The 22,800-nt window shown below is 45.6% G+C and overlaps 1 protein-coding gene across 7 annotated transcripts in view; it reads left to right on the top strand.

The window, feature by feature from the left end:
- SIPA1L1 (signal induced proliferation associated 1 like 1) overlaps positions 1-22,800 on the top strand; it is a 365,455-nt gene that overhangs the window by 317,293 nt on the left and 25,362 nt on the right. For 5 of the 7 annotated variants that reach the window (XM_029952089.1, XM_029952090.1, XM_029952091.1 and 2 more), the window contains 5 exons: positions 198-347; positions 4,957-5,081; positions 7,301-7,363; positions 7,800-7,918; positions 11,596-12,038. In XM_029952089.1, the coding sequence (XP_029807949.1) occupies positions 198-347; positions 4,957-5,081; positions 7,301-7,363; positions 7,800-7,918; positions 11,596-12,038 (900 nt within the window). The remainder of the gene's footprint in view (positions 1-197; positions 348-4,956; positions 5,082-7,300; positions 7,364-7,799; positions 7,919-11,595; positions 12,039-22,800) is intronic. The other 2 variants (XM_029952096.1, XM_029952095.1) reach the window with 1 other exon arrangement.

Here is a 22,800-nt window from a genome sequence, read left to right as displayed (position 1 = left end):
CCCCCCAAAGCCATTTTCCAGCTGTTCCTTTAGGGAATAGTTTTGTGGGGAAGTTTCTCTTGTGGGCTTCCAGCTGGCTTCATCTTCACGATCTCCATGAAGTCGCTTTCTCTGTCGCATCGTAGGGTATTATCCATGGCGCGCTGCCCCGGGACTCCCCCTTGGGCTGACCGCATCTTTTCCGTTTGCGCTCACAGACTGTCTCCCGGCTCAGACATCTACGTGACAGTCTCGTCCATGGCCCTCGCGAGGTCCCAGCAGTGCCGGAACTCCCCGAGCAACCTGTCCTCGTCCAGCGACACTGGCTCCGCGGGCAGCACGTACCGGCAGAAGTCCATGCCCGAAGGGTAGGTGTGGGCCCCGCTGACGTCGCGGTCTTTCACCTGTGACTCCGACGTGCCTTGACCGACCTAGAAAGGGGGAAGTGCGGTCAATATTCCAGATAGAGAACGTTTCAATGTCTCCTTCAAACCGCTTCTCAGTAAATGGTTTCCTGAAACATCCTTCCCTAGCCCGCAAGCAGCCCGCGGCACATCGCTTCCTGCAGTCGTGTGTGTCCGTGTAGGTGGGCACAGCCTTGGCCACGCCCTCCAGAGCACACTCGGGTGCACGCGCGGCTTGCCCTGGCCGGAGTGTGGGTGGCTGGTAGAGTAGGGGAACCGTTGTCCTAGCGGAAGCTTAAAATTAGCTTTCTCACACTTCCGAAGGTTCCTGGGGTTTCAGCCTGTGGGTGGTGGTGGTTTTTCATCTTTTGTGAAAACGCAAAATACCCAAAAGTAACTGTTTGCCCTGACAAGGCATACAAAGCAAAAGGCTAAGTGTACATGAGTTTAGAGGCTACTAAAAAGAAAGAGGGGGAGGGGCAGAAAAAAGCCCAACCAACCAGAACGTCTGACGCTGGGAGGTAATTAGCCGCTGGCACATACATGCCACCTGTGCCCAGAGGAAGAGTCGGAGAGCCGTCAAAGACCTCCCGCTGGGGTATCTCTCTGGGGAGGTTGATGGAGAACTCGAAACCATTTGAAAATCCAATGTGAGGCGTTTATAAAAACCCATGTTTCTATTCTGAGTTTTCCCCCAAATATATTTTTAACAAATGCACACATGATTTAGTTACTTTCTTGAGATGTTACCATGTTACAAAATAGTCAGGCTTACTAAGAATACTCGTAATGGGTTTTTTTTTTTATACTCTAGCATTTTCTTGCTTTTTACAGCTATTAAGTATGATTTTTGTTGTTGTTGCTAAATACTTACGTTAGCAGAAAGTAGGTAAAAAGACCCCTATAAAGTATGCTTGCCCCCTCCTGTGTCACAGGGTCCCTCACAGTTCCCCGGTAGACTCATGTCTTCTTTTAATCACTTCAGTGACAATTAGAGGGAAAAAAGTGTATCTCTTATTCATGAGTTCCTGCAAAAGGTTTCATGAGTGAAGTATTATTATCATACCATACCACAAGTCCTAACCAATTATTTCTTGTTTTAATTAGTAGAATTTAAATGGCCTGCTTCTACTTCAAAATAATCCACTGCAACGTTAGTGTTAGTGCAGCAATAAAATATAAATGAGCTAACTACAACACAAGCACCGTTTTCTTGTGACTGTGATACACTTTACATGTATACCACAAATGTAAGTTGAAACCTTAGAGTTTTGGTGAATATTAATGTCAGAAGCGTGGCTCCAGTGAGGTGTTTTCAGTGAGGTGGAGGTTCTTCACCCTGTTGTATGACCTGAACCCGACTGTAGGTGATGTCGAGGGTTTTTCCCTTGCTCGTGAGCTTACCCAGGGCTCTTTACCATATAGTATAACATCTTCTTTCCTGAGGCCAATCTTTGATAAGAAGGAAATGATACAGTGCTTTAGTCTGGATTCGAGGCAGTTTTTGCATATGTCCGTGATGCAAAAGACAGTTCACTGTCTGATGCGCATGCGTTTCCTGTGGGCCAGGTTGGATTCGAAAGTTACTCTTTTCAAGAGAAGGAGGATTACATGCACTCTCCCACTTACCCCAGTGAAAGTAGGTATGTACGAGTTGACAGTGAGGCAGGGCTGTGCGCAGTCTGCTGCGAACTCATCAGTACTAACCTTCGAGGAGCTCGGAGTAATACCAGTAGATCAGATCGGTACACCGTGGCTGTCCACAAGTGTAATCGGCTACTTGTTGTCTTCCCTCCACCTCAGTGGGCCCAGTGTCTGCCTGTGTCGGGGTGTGCCTGCCCACGCCCAGGTGTGGGGATATTGAGACCACTAGATCAGCTGAGAGGTAAAATTTGTAACAAGGTGACTAATAGTAAGGCCCACTCCACTTAAATGTCGGGGAGAAAGGTACCTGCAAAGTTTGGGATGGAAACGAGAGATAGGTAGGAAACAACACTGTTGTAAAGACATAAGGTCTATCCTACCATCCTTGGAGATGTAGCTTCAGGCCACATGCTTTGAGGAATGTTGACGAGGCTGACCGTGGCCGGAGAGAGACGTGAGCTGGGTAGGGGAAGAGCTTGAGGGTCATGGTGGGAAGCGTACCTGAGGGTTTACAGACCGAAGGTGAGAACCACAGGCAGAGGTAGGCAGGCCAGGACAGCTTTCTTCCAGCTCTCACGTGAGGGAGGAAGCTTGTCCACGAAGGCAACTGAGACCAGTAACGTTGTAGAGAAGTTCCCAGCCCATGACGAGGACAGGCCGTGAGCCTGCTGTGGCTCCAGAGCCATGGACCAGCTCACGAGAGAGCGCTCATGGTCACTGAACGTGCCTCGTGTATCAGCCAGATGGCACATGCTTTTCAAGGCATGATTTAAGGAGAGCCTTACTCTATCATTCATTTAAAATCAGACGGCCAGATTAAAAAAAAAAGGGTGGGGGCCACCTGGGTGGCTTAGTCGCTTAAGCTTCCAACTTGAGCTCATGTCATGATCTCGTGGTTCATAAGTTCAAGCCCCTGTGGGGTTCAGAGCCTGGAGACTGCTTCTGATGCTATGTCCACCTCTGTCTCTGCCCCTCCCCTGCTCATGCTCTGTCTGTCACTTCCTCTCAAAAATAAACATTAAAGGAAGGAAGGAGGGAGGGAGGGAGGGTGGGATGGAGGGGGAGAGAGAGACAAAACAAAACCATTTGGCTTTAAATCCAGAGGTATTACAAGTTGTCTTTAGTTTCCACTGCTAACAAAAAGGAAAAGCAAAATTCGAATCCATGTCTAATGTTTAGCTCTACTTTTTTGGACAAGGCTTCATTCATCATAAATTAGAATAAAATCATACTGCCAGTTGGATGATATGAGCTTAAAAAGGACCCTACCTAGGGAGGAGATGGCAAAGATCATAATCAGTGACTCATCCCCACCACCCTTTGCTGTTATTGTTAACGAAAATAAGCATTATTGTGTAAAATAATAAATACATACACAGATGCAAACAGTTTTAGCCATTTTCTTCCCGATGTTTGGATCAATGTATAGGAAAGGCAGAACCGAAATCTACACACAGTCTTTATAGGAACCACCCCCCGTTTTTTTTTTTTAATGAGCATCTTTTGCTGAAATTTCCATAAATCAGGTTTCTTGTTTATCCTAATGGAGGTAACTTTGTTTCGCAAGGCTTAGGATTGAGTTCGTAGACCATGGTCATTGTGCAGAAGTAACTGGGGGGAGGTTATAGTAGGAGGTTAACGTTACAGCCTTCTCTACTTTCCTAATGCTTTTACATAGATTCTTCTCCCCGGACCCATATAAGAAACTGCCATTTAAGAAATAAAGAAATCCAGACTTCCGGTGGGGGGCTGGGTCTCAGCTGCAGGCCTCCCTCTTCCTGGTCTTTCTCTTCAGCAGGCATAACGTGCTGCTTCTCCTCACGCTTTGACCCGTCTGAGGCACATAAGACACCTGTCGTAAGCATCGGTCATTCCAGGCTGTTAATCTTCTCACGGTTTGATCACTCCTGAGCTCAGTAACCACACACAAATTTATAAATGTCCACGTAGGCCCTTGAATTTTACACTCTGAGCCTTTTTCCCTGGTCTCAGTCATTATTTAATTTGCCAGTATTACTGATTAAGGCATATGCTTTAATTAAGCACATATTATTATTCTACAAAGGGTAAAATAAAACTGGCTCATTAAATAGCTAACTGTTCTTTCCAGAAATAGACATTTGTCTTTACGTGTGCCAGTTTACCTACCTACTTCCAAATTGTGCTTCCCCAAAGGCTGTTTAAATGTATTCATTTCCAAAGTGGTCACTCTGTAATGTAAATGATCGCAGTCTTTGCCTTTCAGACCTTAGAAGAATGCTCAGAAAAACATATGAGATTAACCTATCCCTAACTTAGCACCTCACCCAGTTCAGAGAAACCCCTGACCTGTTCCACTCAGAAGATGTCCATGGAACTTTAGGAAGTCCACGCTTGGCTACCCGTGGGCTAGAAAATGTGGGTTTCGTGTTCTACATTTCTTAGGTTAGCTCAATGCTAACATCTCTTGCCCTTGTTTACGGTGTATATACCGAGCATAATACCTTCCTTCAACAGGTGATGTGTGGGGCGCCTGGGTGGCTCGGTAGGCTAAGTGTCTGACTTCAGCTCAGGTCATGATCTTGCAGTCCTGTGGGCTCAAGACCTGCATTGAGTTCTATGCTGGCAGTTCAGAACGTGGAGCCACTTTCAGATTCTGTATCTCCTTCTCTCTCTCTCTGCCCCTTCCCCGCTTATGCTGTGTCTCTATCTCAAAAATAAATACACCAAAAAAAAAATTAAAAAAGAACCAGTGATGTGTGTTGACCAGAACACACACAGCTTCAACACCTGAGCACACGTGCCTGAGCTTGAGTGCACAGATGCCGACACGTAAGCCCAACAGGTAGTGCCCGTCGTGAAAATGCAGTTCATTACACCCAGGGCTGTCTTCCCTTGATGGCTGAGTCCCTAATGTCGTCTTTGCCTTCGTTGTTGGGAATTGCCACAGGTTTGGAGTAAGCCGCAGATCCCCCGCCTCCATGGATAGGCAGAACACCCAGTCAGATATCGGTGGCAGCGGGAAATCCACACCCAGCTGGCAAAGAAGTGAGGACGGCATTGCTGACCAGATGGGTAAGTAACGAACTCCTACGAGAAGCAAGTTGCTCTTACACCAAGGCGACTTTGGCCACCTCTTGATGACGTCCTTAAGGCGTTCTGTTGTAGAAGACCACCTTGGTTACTAAATGTGATCGAGAACTAAGTGTCAATTCCATTATGTAGAAGTGAAGGCGACAAATAGGATCTGAGATGAAACCCAAGGAATTCCAAGTGACCCCCCCCAATTTAAAGACAGAAAGGACATAGGGATTAACTTTTAGCACCGAGATTAAAATGTCAGACTGCCAAACCACATGTGTCCTAAGTATCTTTCTCAACCCTTGTTTGTTTGTTTGTTTTTGCCTAGTATAAGTGCTCTTAGAGACTTGTTGGTATTTTTGATGTCAAGTTTAAAAAAAGAAACAAAAAACTACAAAGTGGGAACGATATGCACCTTGTTCAGTCACATTTGTAGCTTGGTTAGGCTCTCTCTCCTCCCCCCTGCCTTATCCCCCTCCCACCCCGCCTCTGCTATTAAGCTGTCAGCTGAGGACTTGTCTTAGCAGCATGAAACAGCTGGACAGGGAAGATTTGCATTAGGGAGCCTTCATTTGGATTTCTGCCACAGCCCTTCTCTCTCTACATGCAGTTCTATGGTGACACCGTAACACTAGTTGCTACAATAAAACTCTGCCGTGAAATAAGAGTGAATTTCAAAACAGTAGCACCAGCGAGTTCGCATCAAGACAATTGATACATCAGGGACTTGAATCTAGCCGGTTGGGTGGGGTTCACCCCCCCCCCCATCCTATCTCTAGTAGTACTGCCATCAGTGAGGGGTAAAAAGTTAAATTTCAGGGCTGAAAAGGGTAAACTTTAAAGGCAAAGACCCATCTTTTTATCTTCTTTGCAAATGCCTTGTTTGCTCTGTTTTCATGACTATTCCCGGTAAATATACTAACCAGCAACGTAGAAAGGAGTGGAGACGTATTTAGCTAAGACAGGAATTGAGGAAGAGAAATGTAATTCTCAGGTTCCGAGATGTGCCTTGTTCCAGTAACTTCAGTGAGATGTGCCTTGTTACTGAAGCCATCTGTCATTACCCACTCTCACAGCACCAACCCCCAACACAGAAGAACCTGAGCATTTTCCGATCTGCTGCTGCGCTCTTGACAGAATGGTTTTAATCCCATATGTGTTGATACTGTTGAGATGGTAACGACACATGTGAAAAGGGATCCCTTCTTCAACATGACTGTAGCAGCTTTTTTTGGCTCCTGGTGCAGGCTTTGAACAAAGCTGCCAGCAAGCCCTTTGTGCAGCGTTCAGTGCCACACTTCCCACTCATGGGCAGTCACACGGGGACTGGAAAGGGTAATTATAAGGCTTGTCCTAGACCCGTATTCATTCTCTCACATAAATCTCCCTCCAGTCTTTTCTTCCTTGCATCTACTTTTGTTTGGTGGCATCCCACTCGGAATAGATAAGACTCTGAAATTAATATCAATGAATCTAATGAATCTTTTTAACACATTGGTTCATCCTTTTAGTAAGATATGACTTAGTAAGATCCCCAGAACCTGCCAGAGAAGTCTTTTCACCTGGTGGCCTTTTGCCATCCAGTATCGAAGGCTTCAAATAAAATGTTAAAATAAATTTTTTCTAAATTTTTATATTCCACCATTCCAGAGGAATAACCTAGCTTTCTCTAATTGGCCCTTCAGATGGAATCTGGGGCTTGGCTGGTGTAACCCACGTGAGGGAGAAATCAAGAAAAATAATTGTTCCATTCCCGTTACTCAGCACAGTCAGGGCTGACCTTTATACACTCAGTTTGTAAGAACAAAATACTGTAATGACTTTCAGGTCTGATTGGAAATGCTGAGGAGATAGAGTCTCATTTGCTAGCAGACTTACCTGTCTTTTCCATCATTGTGTGACAAATCGGTACCCCAGTGGAGATGGGGAGTTTAGCTGAATGGGCACACCCATCTCTGTAGATTTCACTTTTCTGCCTCTGCTTTTGGAAACGGTTGAGAGTCAGATTCAGAGAGCATGTGACCTAGTCCTTTACGTTTAGGAATGGTGTTGCAGAAGCCTAGACCTGCTGCTGTTAGCTACTGGTGTGTTAAAGAAGCTAAATCGCTTACCCTTTACCTTTGGAACCCCATCTTGAACGCCAGCTTGGAGTCCGAAAGGAAGCAATTGTCTTAAGTAAACTAGTTGCTGTGTGTCTTTTCTGTTGTGCTTAGCTTACAGTTATAGAGGACCTCAGGATTTCAATTCTTTTGTCCTCGAGCAGCCTGAATATACAGGTAAAATATTTCCAAAGTGTCATGGTAAGTAACACGTGATTGCATCCATGCCTGTCTAGGTAATGTAGACCAAGCTAGGTTAGCCACACTTTGCGATGAATGAATTTCATAAATTTGGTCCATATATTCTCGACTTCCCCCCAGAACCAAAAGTTGATTCCTCACTTTGCCGCATTGTTCATGGCCTTGGTTTGGTGGTACTTGGCTATGCTAATGTGTATGACGTGACACACTGTCACCAGCTGCAAGCTTTACCCATCAGCCACTTAGTTTCTGACATGCTGTCTATTGTGTAAACTCTCAGCAAGCTTATCGCTGAAATTCAGAGTTTGCTGGTCAGTGACCTGAGAGATGCAATGGCAAACCGTCTTCATTTGTCAACATGTGCTTGCACCTGTTCGGTGCCCGCACCGTAATGTCCTGTGCTGTATTCCAGAGCCCACGTGCCACCTCCCAGCAGTATCAAAGGTACTGCCAGCTTTCCGAGAGAGCCCCAGTGGGAGACTGATGCGGCAGGATCCGGTGGTCCATTTGTCTCCAAACAAACAAGGACATGTAAGTTAACTGTAAAATAATTAAAATGATAAGATCGCTAGCCGTGTACCTTTTATGCAATGTGAAAATGGCTGCTTTCACCGTGTGGTTTGCTGTTTCTTCCACATGGTCAGAGGAGTCATCATGGCAGACGACGGGTGTTGGCTGTCATGGCCCTGGGATTTCTGTTGCCAGTGGCCCTCAGGTTGCTTTGAGATAAATTAAAATTCCTCTTTGGTATGCACCTGCCACCCCACAGGCCTGGATGGAAGGCCCTGTGATGTGATCACAAGCAGTCCTGAAATGTTGGGAGCAGAAATGTGCTAAGAGTGGACTTTATTGAGGTGCCTGGGTGGCTGAGTTGGTTAAGCATCCAACTTCAGCACAGGTCATGATCTCAAGGTTCTTGAGTTCGAGCCCCACAGGGGGCTCTGTGCTGTCAGCGCATAGTCTGCTTCTGATCCTCTGTCTGCCTCTTTCTCTGCCTCTACCCGCTTGTGTGTGCATGCGTGCCCTCTTTCTCTCTCAAAAATGAAAAAGCATTTAAAAAAGTTAGAAAGAAATAAAAGTAGATTTGATTTGCTTACGCAGTTGCAAGCATGAGGTACAGTTGGAGCATCGGTCAAGGGGGTAAATAGCTTCCTGACAGCTGCCTTCCTGCCTCTGTCACCCTGCGGACTCACCTGTTTTTGTTTTAATGTAGTCCATAATTCCTTACTACTTATGGGTGGAATTCAGAATAACAGGTTTTGCTCCTTTAAGTTTTACTCTAGTAAAAACACGGTACGCCACGCCCATGAGTGTGTAAGCACCCTGCACCGGGCTGCGTGGTGAGAGTCACCGAAGAAATGTGACGTTATCATCACAACATGTTGTAAGTGATAAATGACCCAGTCTGTCAATTTCCTTTCCTTCATTACCACCTTTATATTGATGACATAGTAAAATAATATTTTGAATAGATTAGGTTAGACTAAATATATTCTTAAAATTAATTTTACCTATTTCTTTTTTTTACTTTTTAATTGGCTTACTAAGGAGTTTAATGTTACAAATGTGGTTTATGTTTCATTCCTATAGAAATCTGTTCTGTATTTTACACTCTCAGCATATCTCGATTTGGACTAGCCACGTTGAAGGTACTCCGAAGCCACATGTGGCAAGGGGCCACCAAATTCCATAGCACAGATCCAGAGCTAAAGAAGTTCTGCCCTGCAAAGGCAAGCCAGGGCACCTGGGTGGCTCAGTCAGTTGAGTGTCCAACTCTTGATTTTAGCTCAGGTCATGATCTCACAGTTCATGGGTTGAGCCCTATGTCAGGCTCTGTGCTAACAGCATGGAGCCTGTTTGGGATTCTCTCTCTCCCCTCACTCTGCTCCTCCCCCACACTCTCTTGCATTCTCTCTCTTTGTCTCTGTCTCTCAAAAATAAACATTAAAAATAAATTAATGAAGGCCTTGTACCATAAAAGGTGTTGTTGCAAAAAAACTAGAGCGGCACCAGTAAAGAATGGATTGATTGGCTCTTGCTGAAGAAAGTTTCTTTCCCTGTAAAGTGAAATTTGTGTGCCCCCTCCTGCTCCTTCCGGTAGCTGGTAACGAGCATGTCTGCTTCCTCAGCTATTAGGCACATGCAGGTGCGTGTGTACGTACACACACACACACCCTCTTGAGGTAGTTTCTACTCACCTCTTTTCACCTGATCTCCACCAGGTATCCTGACTTCCTGTCTCCCATCTCATTAGAAATACTATTTTATCCAGATATCTTTTGAAATCTTTTTTGGTACATTATAGAATGTGTTCTAAGCAACTAAGCCACTGTGTAAAGGATACAATTTAGGGGCCCTTGGGTGGCTCAGTCTGTTAAGTGTCTGACTTTTGGTTTGGGCTCCGGTCATGATCTCACAGTTTGTGAGATGGAGTCCCGCATGGGGCTCTGTGCTCACAGCACATAACATGCTTGGGATTCTTTCTCTCTCTTCCTCCCTCCTTCCCTACTTGTCTCTCTCTCTCAAAATAAATAAACATTAAAGAAAAACAAATATACAATTTAGTGGGTTTTTTAGTATATTCACAGAGCTGTGCAACCACCAGCGCAGTCTAACTGCAGAACTTTCATCATCCCACGGAGAAAGCCCGTGTCCTCAGGCGGTCACCCAGGCTCTTCCCATTCCCTCCAAGCCGTCAGTAGCCGCTCGTCCACTTCTGTCTCTGGTGATGTGGCTGATGCGGCTATTCTGGGCGTCTCATATGAATGGAATCATACACTATTTGGCCTCTTGTGTCTGGTTTCATTCAGCATAACGTTGTTGAGGTTCATCTGGTCTGCCATGTGTATTTCATTCCTTTCTGTGATGATCATATCCCATTACATGGACATACCACATTTTTTTACCCACCAGGTGATGAACATGCGGGCCGGTTGCTTCTCTATTTTGGCTATTATGAGTAAGGCTGCTGTAAATATTTATTTAGAACGTTTTTGTGACGTTTTCATCTCTCGTGAGTGGATCTTAAGAATGGAGCTGTGATTGTTTTTTCACAGCATCTGCCCCATTTCACATCCCCACTGACTGTGTCACCCTTGCTGCTGTCTGCCTTTTGGTTAGAGCATCCTAGTGTGTGAAGTGTCATCTCACAGTGGTGTTGGTTTGCATTTCTCCAGGAACTAATGATATTGAGCATCTTTTTTTTTTTAATTTTTTTAATGTTTGTTTTTGAGAGAGAGAGAGAGAGAGAGAGAGAGCGTGAGCGAGCATGGGGTAGAAGCAGAGAGGGGTAGACACAGAATCTGAAGCAGGCTCCAAGCTCTGAGCTTTTACCACAGAGCCCGACCTGGGGCTCGAACTCATGAACCGTGAGATCATGTTCTGAGCTGAGGTTGGATGCTTAGTCAACTGAGCTACCCAGCCGCCCTGTTACGGAGTATCTTTTTACGTGTTTTTGGCCATTTGATACCTTCTTCAAATCCTTCGCCCATTTTTTAAATTGGGTTTCTGGAAGCACAAAAGTTTTTAGTTTTCATGAGATCCATTTTTTTTAATCTTTAGTGCTTTGGGTGTCATTCATATCCAAGAAACCATCGCATAAACGGGTCATGAAGATGTATTCTTCTAAGAGTCTTAAGTTTCAGCTAATACATTTAGGCCTTTGATCTTTTTGAGTTTATTTTTCTACGCAGTAAGGGCCCAACTCCGTTCTTTGTTTTTTTTGCGTGTAGACAGCCAGTTGTTCGAGCACCATCATCTCCTTTCCCTGCCACCCAACCCGCCAGCCCATTGGCCTGACCTAGCACCTCCGCACACAGCGTACCTCCAGGCACTCCTGGGAAAGCTGGCCCCTCCATAGATGCAGGTGGGGGAAGGAAAAGGAGATCTCGTGACAGATAAGCCTCCTCGCATTCTGCCTTAGGTTTACTCTGAGAATCCAGCAACCTTCCTGATCAAAGGGATCTCAGCACCCTTGATAGTACTTAGCCTAAGCGAATGAAATACGGATGCTGAAACACCTGTCTCCAGCACTCTTTGCCATGAGCACTCCGAATGGGTTCTTCCTGGTCCCTCCCGTATTTGGTTTGTTATCACCAGAATTTCTGTGCTGTGAGAACCCCATAACCGTGACCCAGGGCCGCTCCCCCACTGTTTCCGGTGCTCGGGAAGCGGAACCTACGCTGAGGTCGGTCTCACCTCCCTTGCAGTCGGACAGCCACTACTCCAGCCACTCCAGCAGCAACACCCTCTCCAGCAACGCATCAAGTGCCCACAGCGACGAGAAGTGGTACGACGGGGACCGCACGGAGTCCGAGCTCAACAGCTACAACTACCTGCAAGGCACCTCCGCGGACAGTGGCATCGACACCACCTCCTACGGCCCCAGCCACGGCAGCACGGCCTCCCTGGGGGCTGCCACGTCGTCCCCCCGCTCAGGCCCCGGCAAGGAGAAAGTGGCGCCCCTGTGGCACAGTTCCAGCGAGGTGATCTCCATGGCCGACCGGACTTTAGAGACGGACGGCCTCGGCATGGACCGCAAAGCAGAGTCCTCCCTGAGCCTGGACATCCACAGCAAGAGCCAGGCCGGCTCCAACCCTCTGACCCGGGAGAACAGCACTTTCAGTGTAAATGACGCTGCTTCCCACACAAGGTAACTGCCCCCCACCGCCTCTGGCCTTCCCCGCCCACCCCAAGTCCACTTTGCAGCCTCATCCCACTTGGCTTCGCTCAGCCGCATAGAAAGGGGGCGTTTTCCATGCAGTGACAGCTATTTTTACATTTGCCTTTTATTTGCCACCAGAATGCCTTATTCCTGCAACCCTAATGCATTATTTTAAACTGAGAAAAGTTGATGGATTTAGTCTTTGTAAAGTTGTGTTTGATCTTATAAAAATTCTCCTGTGTACCAGAATTGGAGAATTTTGTAATTCAGCCTTTCAGGTAATGATACAAAATGTAGTTGAAACAGTCTTTTGAAGACACTGGAAGAAAATATCAAGCATTTTAAAGGAAAGGGGTCTTTTCTAAGATGAACGTGGCATTGTTTATGACACCCAGCACATCCTTCGTACTGCCTGTCAGAGCACATCACTGAGCCAATGTTTGCAGGGGAGGGAGTTATTTTCCAGGAATTGCCTCCTGCCAGTGATGTGTTGATGGTTGGCAGGGGCAGCGGGGGAGGAGGGTGTCCAGTAGAAAAGTGTAGCTAAAATTAGACATCCACGTACCTTCCAGAACAGGAAAGCGCACATTCTCCTGTAACCTTGGAGATCTCTCTGATAGGCAAAATAAATACCATTTTTCATTTCCTCTTTTGGATTTGAGCCTAAAATCCAAAATACGACAAGATTCTCCCTTTTAGGGAGGAAATATCCCAGCACCATCTTGGTCACTGTGGTGGCTTCTCCCTTTACCTTTCATAGTTGGCTGTCATTTATCAGTTTGCATGACAGCACCTGACCTTGCTGCCTCTGGGCCTCCTATTATTATGCCCTGAAGAAAACCCGCAGGGAAGCTGGATTTGGTTTTACTGTTCAAATGGGAATCCCGGCACAAAATCTGCCAGTAAACCCCAGATCATCTTAAAGACAGAGGGCATCCTCTTGTCATTGGTTTAAATAGTGAGTTCTTTCATTGTATCTATATTGTTACTGATAAGATTCCTGAACTTCGCATCTGAAGATGTCAGTTGGGCCCTGTGATATGAAGCATTGCACCAGTTTTATTTCTGTCGACCTTGCAGGTCTGGAAACTCCATAACCCCAAGCAGAAAGGGGGTTGGGAAAGTAGTGTTGGGGTTCTTGAGTTGCCAGGTGCCCAATCAGTCACCTTTCTACAATTCAGAAAATAGAGTGCATGATTCAGATGTGTTAAGTACTTGGGAAAGTAGAACAGAAAGCCAGACATCAAACACCGTAATAATGTAATGTGGACCTAGAATCACGTGACAAATAATTACAACAGTCACTCACTGTTCTGGGCATGCCCCAGCATCTCATCGGCTAATCCTGTGTACGGACTTGGACTGTTTTTCAGTTCCAAATAGCTTCTGTGTCATTTCTAGGTTTAGCTTGACTTCTATATTTTTGGTGTTGTTTTTTATTTCCAAAGGAGGATATCTTTTTTTTTTAATTTAAGTTTATTCATTTTGAGAGAGAAAGAGACTAGAGTAGAAGGGCAGATGGGGAGAAAGAGAGAGAGAAGCAGGCTACAGGCTGTCAGCACAGAGCCCAATGTGAGACTCGAACCCACGAACCATGAGATCATGACCTGAGCTGAAACCAAGAGTCAGACACATAACTGACATTTAACTGACCCAGGCACCCTGAAAGGAAGCATGATACTCCATTTGGGGATATAGATCTCTGGTCTAATTTGTTGGCAGAAGAAAGATTATAGAGGTCTTGCCTAGAATAGAGAAGAGAAGAATGTGGCCTTTCAGGGAGGGCACAGGGCTTCCCACCCACTGATCGGCTGAGTCACATTCATTTCTAGACTCTGGTAAGCAGGGATGCTTTGTGACTTGTCTGTTGATCTTGGCAGAGTGAGCTGGATAATCAGAGCTTTCGCAGACTTCCTTCTCTGGAGGAAAGGGGGACTTAGCCACCAAATGCACAGTGCTCAAGAAACTAAAATCACTGCAAATTAGAGTGTTTGTGTCCTCAGAAGACAGGAATAGCAATTAATGTGGAGATCTCTTGACAGTGCATAAAAGAGCTTGTACCTGGGACTTGGTGACAGAATCTAAATTACAGTGATTAAGTTCCTCTGCGTATTTCTGGCTGGGCTGTGTTCCTACCCCCTCTGTCCTCCAGTCTCCCTGTTGATGACTGTGCAGGGTTTTGGTGGCACCCCATGAGAACTGCATTAATGTAAGTTGGTAATTACACAGGGTTGTTATATCTGCATGTCATTAAGAGAAGCCATACACATTGATAACTTTCCACACTTGAAAAGTCCATTAATTGCTCCGAAGTGCTGCTTCCTAGGATATCTATGTATTTTCTATGAAGTTTGGAAACTGAGAGATTCCACACGCCCCACCCCTGCAATAGCTGTTTGACTTTCAGCTCTTAAGTCACTCAGAAAAATGGTTTGTAGTGAGCACAGGAGAGATGAGGGTAGCTCCAGTTTTAAAACACTCTTACCAGCTGAGTTCTTTTTTTTTTTCTTAGAGTTCTGGCCTGGGCAATAGGCAATGCCAGTTTGTGTGATGACCAAAGGCCTCTTTAGTTAGCACTGTAACCAGTGGTGATGCCCAAGTCAGAAATAAAGAGCACACATTATAGGGGGTGCTTGGGCGGCTCAGTCAGTTAAGTGTCTGACTCTTGATCTCAGCTCAGGTCATGATGCCGCAGTTCATGAGATGGAGCCCCCCATGGGGCTCTTGCACTGACAGTGCAGAGCCTGCTTGAGACTCTCCCTCTCTGTCTGCCCCTCCCCAGCTCACATGTGCCATGCTTGCTTTCTCTGTCTCTCTCTCTCTCTGTCTCAACAAATAAACTTAAAAAAAAAAAAGAGCACACATTATAAAGCTAAAGGCCTCATAGTTGCAAATACACATTTCTTTCATAACATCCTATCCTGACCTGATGGAGTATCCAGGCCCGATAGCCACCCTCATTCTCAAGCTGTTCTGCCGCTTCCTCTTGATTCCTATAGGCCCCCAGAGCTCTGCAGCCAATCAGTACACTCATGTGATGACTTACTTTTTCCCGCCGTCCAGACCTAGAGGATGCCTCACCCAGTATGTTCTTCCCAAGGACCTTCCCATATTATGCGCCACCATGAGTATGGGAGGCACGTGCTCAGTACATCTCGGTAATCAAATATGGATATCTAGTTCCTTAATGATCTCGCTTTTTGCCTGAACACTCAAGGCCCCCACTAATAATCCAATTCAAAAATAACATAAATCCTCAATTTCTGACGGCTACTGTCTGTCAAAGCTTCTTGTACAGAAGTGTCGATATTTGCACAGAGCCATGTGCTTCTACCTACAGGTATGTGTGTAAGTCCCCGTACAGATGAACTTGTAGTAAAGTCATTTCTTTGAAAGCCTTCTGTCTGCAGAGTACAACCAAGGAGGACTGCCCATGGTTCAGTTTCACGAATGTGCTTTTTCTGGTTGACTTAGTACGTTAACCGTTCAAACCAGAATGTATGTTTCCTGCGAGTGGAGGTAAGAAGGGCTTCTTCCGTTTAGTTTACCTTGCACACCGGCGCGTGCCTCAGACTACCACAGTGTCCCGGACTGTGTGTGTGTGTGTTACCGCTGCACGTGTGTTAGGCTCCCGTGTTTCAGTTTTGTACTCTGTCCTCTTTGGCATCCTGTGAATGTGGAAAATATGCCTTCTTTGTTTAGAAATTATTCGGCCGTCTTCATCTGTAACAATTGTCTCTTAAATATCTTCTGCCTGGAATTTTCCTAATTGCTTATGATTCATTGCCTCTCATCTACACTTTTTTCCTAAGGTGAGAAAATTCTCTTTCTAAGTTTCATGAGCTAATTCTTCAGAATTTGAAAGTGCAGCCTCTAAAATGACAAACCCAGAACTTCAACATGTTGTTGGCTCTGCTTGCCTTTTGTGTGTGGATCCTTCTCATTGATAATTTTCCGCTCTGTGGTCCGATGCACAGTGGACATTCAGGATTCTGTTGTATTTTGCTTTTATAGCAGAACTCTGGGTGATCTGTGCTAAGCTACTGTGCCCCATTTCTTCCGGTTTACAGGAGTGGGTCTTTTTTTTACCCGGAGTGCAGCGGTGTTCAGCCAATCTCAGAGACTGAGAAGCAGAACCACCGTGGCTGACATGTCCAGTGGACACTGGGGAAATGAGGCTTCTGTCAAGCCGCCAAGGCAGATGGGGACCGCGCTCACTGACAAAGCTTATCATTACTTTGCTCTGTGATGCAACTAATTCGTTCATCCCGTTGATAGGGAAAGCTCAGATTCTCCAAATGCCATTAAATCACAAGACCAAAAGGAATTCTGAAAGAACAGAGTCCGTTCCTTGTCCTATTCAAACCACCCTACCAGGATGAGAACCTGTCCAACTGCTTCAAAAGGGGGCCCGGGGGGAAGTGAGCCCAAGAAGAGAGAGACCACGACCTTTCTGAGCAGTTTCAGTCTTTATCACGCCCTCTCCCTCTTCAAAACTTTGTCTTGTGTCTACATAATTGAAATTCCTCTTGCTGCAGCTTAAATACACAGTTGAGAGAAAAAATGGTTTCTCTGAGCGGAGTCTCTTCTAAACAGAAAAGAAGATTTTTGAAGTTTGAGCTTATAAAATGTGTAGACCCCAACAAGAGACCATCTGAAAAACAACAAAAAATTTAAGAAGTTTTTTAACAGCCCTCTACTACAACTGTCGGGAAAGAAATTTGCATCCTGAGATCCAGCCAGGTTCAAGTCCAGTTCTGCCAGTGGCCAGCCCTGTGGCCTTTCGCTGGTCAGGCCATTTCACCAAGCCTGTCCCTTATCTGTGATCTCATAATACCTGGTCTGCTTCCTAAATGGTTGCCTACGTTTGTGAGAATAAGAAAAGGTTATCAAATGTATTGCAAACTGGGAATGTTCTTTTGAGACAAAAGGTTTTCTGGTATTTCCTTTTTTAAGCTCTCCATCACCTACCTTAATGAGGTGGTCTCATTATTGTTTCTTCAACAAATGTGTATCTCCCGTGGGTACTATAACTATCCTAGATGTGTTTCATTCTATAATTGTATTTCTGCTTCTCAAGTTTCCTGTTTGTTTTCTTTGTCCTTTTTGGATGCCAGACCTGAACATGACATTCTTCTCAGCTCTGCCTTAAAAGTGATAATATTCATACTTGTCTTGTTAGCTCCCTGTTCATTAGCTCAACATTGCGAACTTGTTTGGCTTGTGGTCCACACTGACCCCTGCAGCCTCTTCTGCAGCCTGTGCCTAGCCGCTCATTTCCCTATGCTTTGTGTGTTAGTGTCCTTGTACTGATTAAATATCTCGTGTTATAGATTCACAGTTTTCTTTACCATAGTCACTTGGATGTGCTGTTTGCCAGCTTAATCATTCCTATTTCTTTTTTCCCTGATCCTTTAGAATTAGTGTCTCTTGAGACTCTCCTAAATCGTGGGGCCCAGTATTAGAATTGGCTAGGCTAGTATTGAACATAGTGGGAAGAAGAGCCCTCCTTAATCGTATCCTCCACATTGTCTGTCACCCAGAGGCTTATTTGTTACTTATACAAGTAATCACAGGAAACCCCGTCTCCTCCCCTCCCCTTGGTGTTAGGCCAGCGTTCGGCCTTTACGCAGATTCGTCCTAGCTGTCAGACAGGTGACTGCTGGTCCCCCCCTCCTCCGAGCATCATCCTTCCTTAACAGGTACAGCCTGTGTCAAGTGTGTCCCTCTGTGTTGCACCCGGAGACGAGATGACTCCGCAGTGTTCCCTTCAGCAGCGCAGGAGGTGGCAGATGTGTGCCACGGGAGGCGGTGGTCTCTATGACAGAGCAGAGATGCAGGGGGACGGCCAGGCCCTCAGGGCGGTGGCACTCGGGCCTTTGACACCTCATGTGCAGGCTGCCCCAGCTTGTGTGGTTCACCCCTTTGCAGGGTCAGCAAGCAGGGGTGGCCCCTCCTTTGTGAAGTGATGCCTGCTGTGACCAGCAAATTGGTCATCTAGCATCCTCCCCTGTAAAGTTTTACCTCAGCCGGGAATGTCCCAGAACTGCGTTGCAGTGCATTTGGTTCATGGTTTCATGGGACTGAGGTGAGAAGCTTGGACAGAGACTGTCCCAGATGTTGAGTTACCCCGGTGCCTCTTTGTGGTATTGTGTGTGTGTGTGTGTGTGTGTGTGTGTGTGTGTGTGTGTGTGTGTCTTCCTCTTCAAAATTTATGTCCTGGAATGACCAAACAAATCAAAGCCTGGCCCATTTTTAGGATAGGGCAAATGCCTTATAGATTATATAAAAAGTCAAGCCGGTGGTCTCCTGGTGTGGAGTCTGGAAGCACTGTGACTGAGTCGGAAGTGGCTCCAGTTTGGCCAACCTCACGGTTAAACTCACTTTTGATTCAGTGAGGAAAGTAGCAGATATTGTATCTGCCACTCCCTAATGTATCTCTTGCTGTTCTCTTTTCGCTCTGTATTATTTACTCATTACCTTCTTACACAACTCCCGTGGAGAGAGCTAATTTACCATGAGTAAAACCAAATTGCAGCATACTAAACTAGCGCGAAAGCTCCAGGATAATGAAACCACTCAGCCACACAGTTCCCCTGTAGAAGTGCGAAGCTGACGGCTTCATTTGAGGTGTTTTGTGATTAAAACCACCTCAGGGAGTTTCAGGGCAAGTGTAGGGGTCCCTCCAGGGAGCTTGAGGCCCCCGCCAATAGCAGGGCCCAGGGATGGGGCTGCAGAGGAAGGAAGAGACCACCTATTTTAGAGCGAGAAGAGGTGAGAGAAGCTAACATAGTAGTTCTTGAACTCTAGGGACATGGCAATCCTTTGGGGGGACTTTGTGAAAATACAGATTTCTGGAGCTCTCGAAGATCTGACAAGTGGCCAGAGGCCACGGCTGGAGAAACCATGCTCTGATGGCGTCACCTTCTTGATCTTGACAGTATGAAGTTGAGACTTTTATGAAGTCATAACAGTATGAAAAATTCAACTGATTCAAGCAGTGGTTCTTCAGCCGTGTGCACACACGGGGGAGAGTCTGCAAAAATATGTAACCTAGGCACCTCCCCAGCTCTAGCGAATTAAAGTGTCTAGGATTAGCGCCCAAGAGTGTGTTTTGAAAGTCCCCAGGTGATCCTCAGGTGCCTACTTGGAGTTAGAGGCCAAGAATACCACAGTGCTCACCTTGCTTTGTGCTGTGAGTTGTCTACTTTAGAGAAGGAAGAACTACCAACGAATTTTTTTTTTTTTTGCTTTTACCTTTGTTCCCAAATCTAATCAGTCATTAGAGCAGTCTTAATTATAACCATCAGTGAATAAAAGTTGTCCTGTTATTTCAACCTGGGAGCTCCTGCCAGCCATCTTGTTCACAGATAAAAACCAATAAGCAGGGTCCGTGGTCTTAAGCAATTATCTTTTTAAGAATACACTCATAAACGGAAGCATAATCTGTAGATTTAATTATTTCTTGCAGTAAAAATAAAGCAACATCCAGTTTTAAATACAGTATGAGTAAAATACAGAGTCTTCATACCTAACTCTCTCTCACATTAAAATGAATGGTTAATTTGTTTGACAGTTTCTTTCATCAGCTATTGAAGGTCTATAATGGCCAGGGACTATGTTAGGCATGGAGAATGCAGCAGAGAAACAAAAATTTCAGCCCTTGTCGGGCTTAGCGTTAAGTGGGGGAGGCAGACTATCAGTAAGGTAAAGAAGTTAGATAGATGGTGTGCTCTGTATGTGCTAAAGAGAAGCCCTTTGTCCAGCAGGTATAGTACTGGGTGTCTAAGTGTATTCTGGCACTGTGAGATACACAAAGAAAAATCTCTGCCTTCAAAGAGTTTATAATCTGGTTTTAAAAAACTTATTGAATGCCTCCCAGGGAAACGGAACTAATGAAATTCACACAGGAAGCAAAGAGCTCCAAAGAACTGGTATGTGCTGTATATATTGCGCTCTCTCTTGTTCCCCAGCCTTTTCCGTAACTTTCCTTTTCACACAGTCTGGATCTTGTGGCAAAAACGGGCATAGCTATTTTGTAAAACACAGAGCAATGATTTGTAAATTAACAGACTATGCATTTTGCTCTTTATTCTCATGGCTAATTATTTCTATTCTGACCAAACATTTGGTCTTTGAAAGCCCCAGGGACTTGCATGCCCATGCTGTCCCATCAGGATGCTTGTCGCCGAGAAAGGGAAAACATGGGCGACCCAAATGCACCAGGTACAGTGGTTCTCAAGTCAGGAGTTAAAGGGCCACAGCATCAGCGGGAATGAGTCGGGAGTATATATTCCCATGTGCTCCCTCCCAACCCCCAGCTCGGTCAGAATCTCTGGGCTGGGGCCCTGCAGAATGGATTTTAGCACGCCTAGAATGTGAGCACCAAATCTAGTATTTGATAACACTTGCACACGATGGTGGATGCTAATCAAGGCAAAGCAAGCACAGGACTATTCAAGATGAGAGGCGCGCACGCTAGACTGTGACTTACTTTTCACTCTGGGCATCTGCTTCAGGTCATAAGCACAGACGCGGCTCGAGACACCCCCACATCTGGGTTAAAAGTGTGTATGAGGTGGGTGTAATCGGGCGGGGGGGAGAGGCTGCAAACCAGAGATGAGCTGTTGTCCCTAAGTAAGCCATACTAACCACAAGCCTGTCATCTTGTGGCAGATGACCCCGAACGCTGCACTCTTACCATTTCAGAAGCTCCTGGTGACGCTCCCTCTGGTACTGGGCGTGGCTGTGAACCTGAGCCTCTCGTGCTGTGTGTCTGAGCGCCTTTGCCTCTGTCTTTACGTCCTTCCTGCTTCACCTATTCACTTGTAGTCTCTTTTCCAGAACAGACCTACTGTTACTTTGTTCTCGTTGGTTTAGATATGGCACTCATGGAGGAGTTTGTATTCAAGGTAAAAACTGAGATTGCATCATTTTGAAATTTATGTTGCTCTTTGAGGTCTTGTAAGGGTTTTTTTTCTTTTCTTTTCTTTCACTTCCTCTTTAGCTACAAAAATCTCTGGGGAAAAGAAAAATTGTTAGGGTGATCAGAATATAGCCGGCCATTTCCTTTTGAAGGTTAAGCCTGGTACCTCCTCCTTAGTTACAAAAATAGACAGTGAGGTTTGATGTGGAGTGTTAAGGTCCAGTTAGTGTGGGAAACATGCCAAGTCACCGCTGTTCTGTGCCCTGTCCCCTCCCTCCCCCCTCCCCACTTGTGGCCAAGCTTCATGGAATGAGGGCTTGTCCTTCCAGGTCATTGGCTTCTTTCCTATTTTGGGGGGTATGTTCTCATTGAAGTGTAACGTTTATCCGAAAGGAGGCACAGGTCATACGTGTTCACCTGCTTGCATTTTCACAAAGTGAACGTGCCTGTGGGATCTCCACCCAAATCCAGAACTGGAACGTAGCCAACAGCCAGACCTCCCTCCACCCCCGCTCCCTCCCTTGCTTTCCCTGGTCACTCCCACTTCCTCCCGAAGGTAAACACAGTCTTGAATCCTAAAATCACACATGCATTTTTGCCTATTCTGGGGTTTATATAAATGGAATCCTACCATGTGTTTTCTTCTCTGTTTGGTGTCTTTAAGTCAACATTATGTTGGTGAGATTCAGGTAGCATTGCTGGGTTATGTTTACACTGTGAGAACCTACCGCAACTCCTGTATCCATCCCACTGTTGCACATTTGGAGTGTTTGCAGGTGAGGGATGTTACAGATCCGTGTACACGTCCTTTGGTACACATGTCTGCATCTCTCGTGCGTACATGCCTAGGAGTGGGGTGGCTGTGTCACAGGATACACGTGCAGCTTCCGCAGAGCCTGAACCGGTTTGTCACACAACCAGATTGTGGCAAGTAACACTCGCACCAGCAGGGTGTGCACGTTGCAATCACTTCACATCCTTTCCAGCTCTTGATGTCAGAAGGCTTTTTAATTTTAGCCATTCTTGTGGGTGTGTACCGGTTCCTCTTTTGACTTGCATTTGCATTTTCCTAATAACCAATGACGTTGAGCACCAAGGTGTATTGGTCTTGTAGATATCCTCTTTTGTGAAATCCCTTTTCCAGATCTTTGCCCATTTTGCCGGTATGGTGTTCTCTCTTACTAAATTTTAGGGGTTCTGTATTCTGGATAGGAGCCCATTGTTGGATCTATGTTTTATACGTCGTCTTCTTCTCTGTGTCTTTTGATGAATAGGTGTTCTTACTTTCAATGGGATTCAATCCTTTCTTTTATGATCCTTTAAAGAGACATCTGCCTCTATAATAAAGATGTTCTTCGTGGTATAGTCCAGAATCTTTAGATCTACGGTTAAATACGCAAGCCAGCTGGAATTGATTTTTAATGTGAGGTTGCCGATGGGAGTTCAAGATCACTTTCATCTGTGTGTAGTATCTCCTGTCTCAGCACCGCTAAGATTTGGGGCTTTTGGTTTTGTTCATTTGCTTAGTGTTTAAGTGAGCAATGTTTTGGTTTGAGAATAGTTTTCGATTTGCAGAAAAGTTACAAAGACCGTTCAGAGGGTTCCCATGCCCCCCTCACCCAGGAGCCCCTGTTCTCTCACATTCCTGTTCCTGTGGTACATTTGTCGTAGCGAAGGAGGAGTCCGTACTGACACATCATTATGAAAAGTCTGTACTTTGTTCAGATCAGGACCGTTGGTTTCTGACCAACAACGTGCTGTTGGCAAACGCTCTGAGACCCCATCCTGGTCACTAATCCTTCAAAGATAACGCCCACTGAGCCG

The sequence above is a fragment of the Suricata suricatta genome, chromosome 9, assembly GCF_006229205.1.
Source record: "Suricata suricatta isolate VVHF042 chromosome 9, meerkat_22Aug2017_6uvM2_HiC, whole genome shotgun sequence".
Lineage (NCBI taxonomy): Eukaryota > Metazoa > Chordata > Mammalia > Carnivora > Herpestidae > Suricata > Suricata suricatta.
The sequence above is the reverse complement of the archived record's forward strand: the minus strand, read 5'-3'. Positions and strand labels throughout refer to the sequence as shown.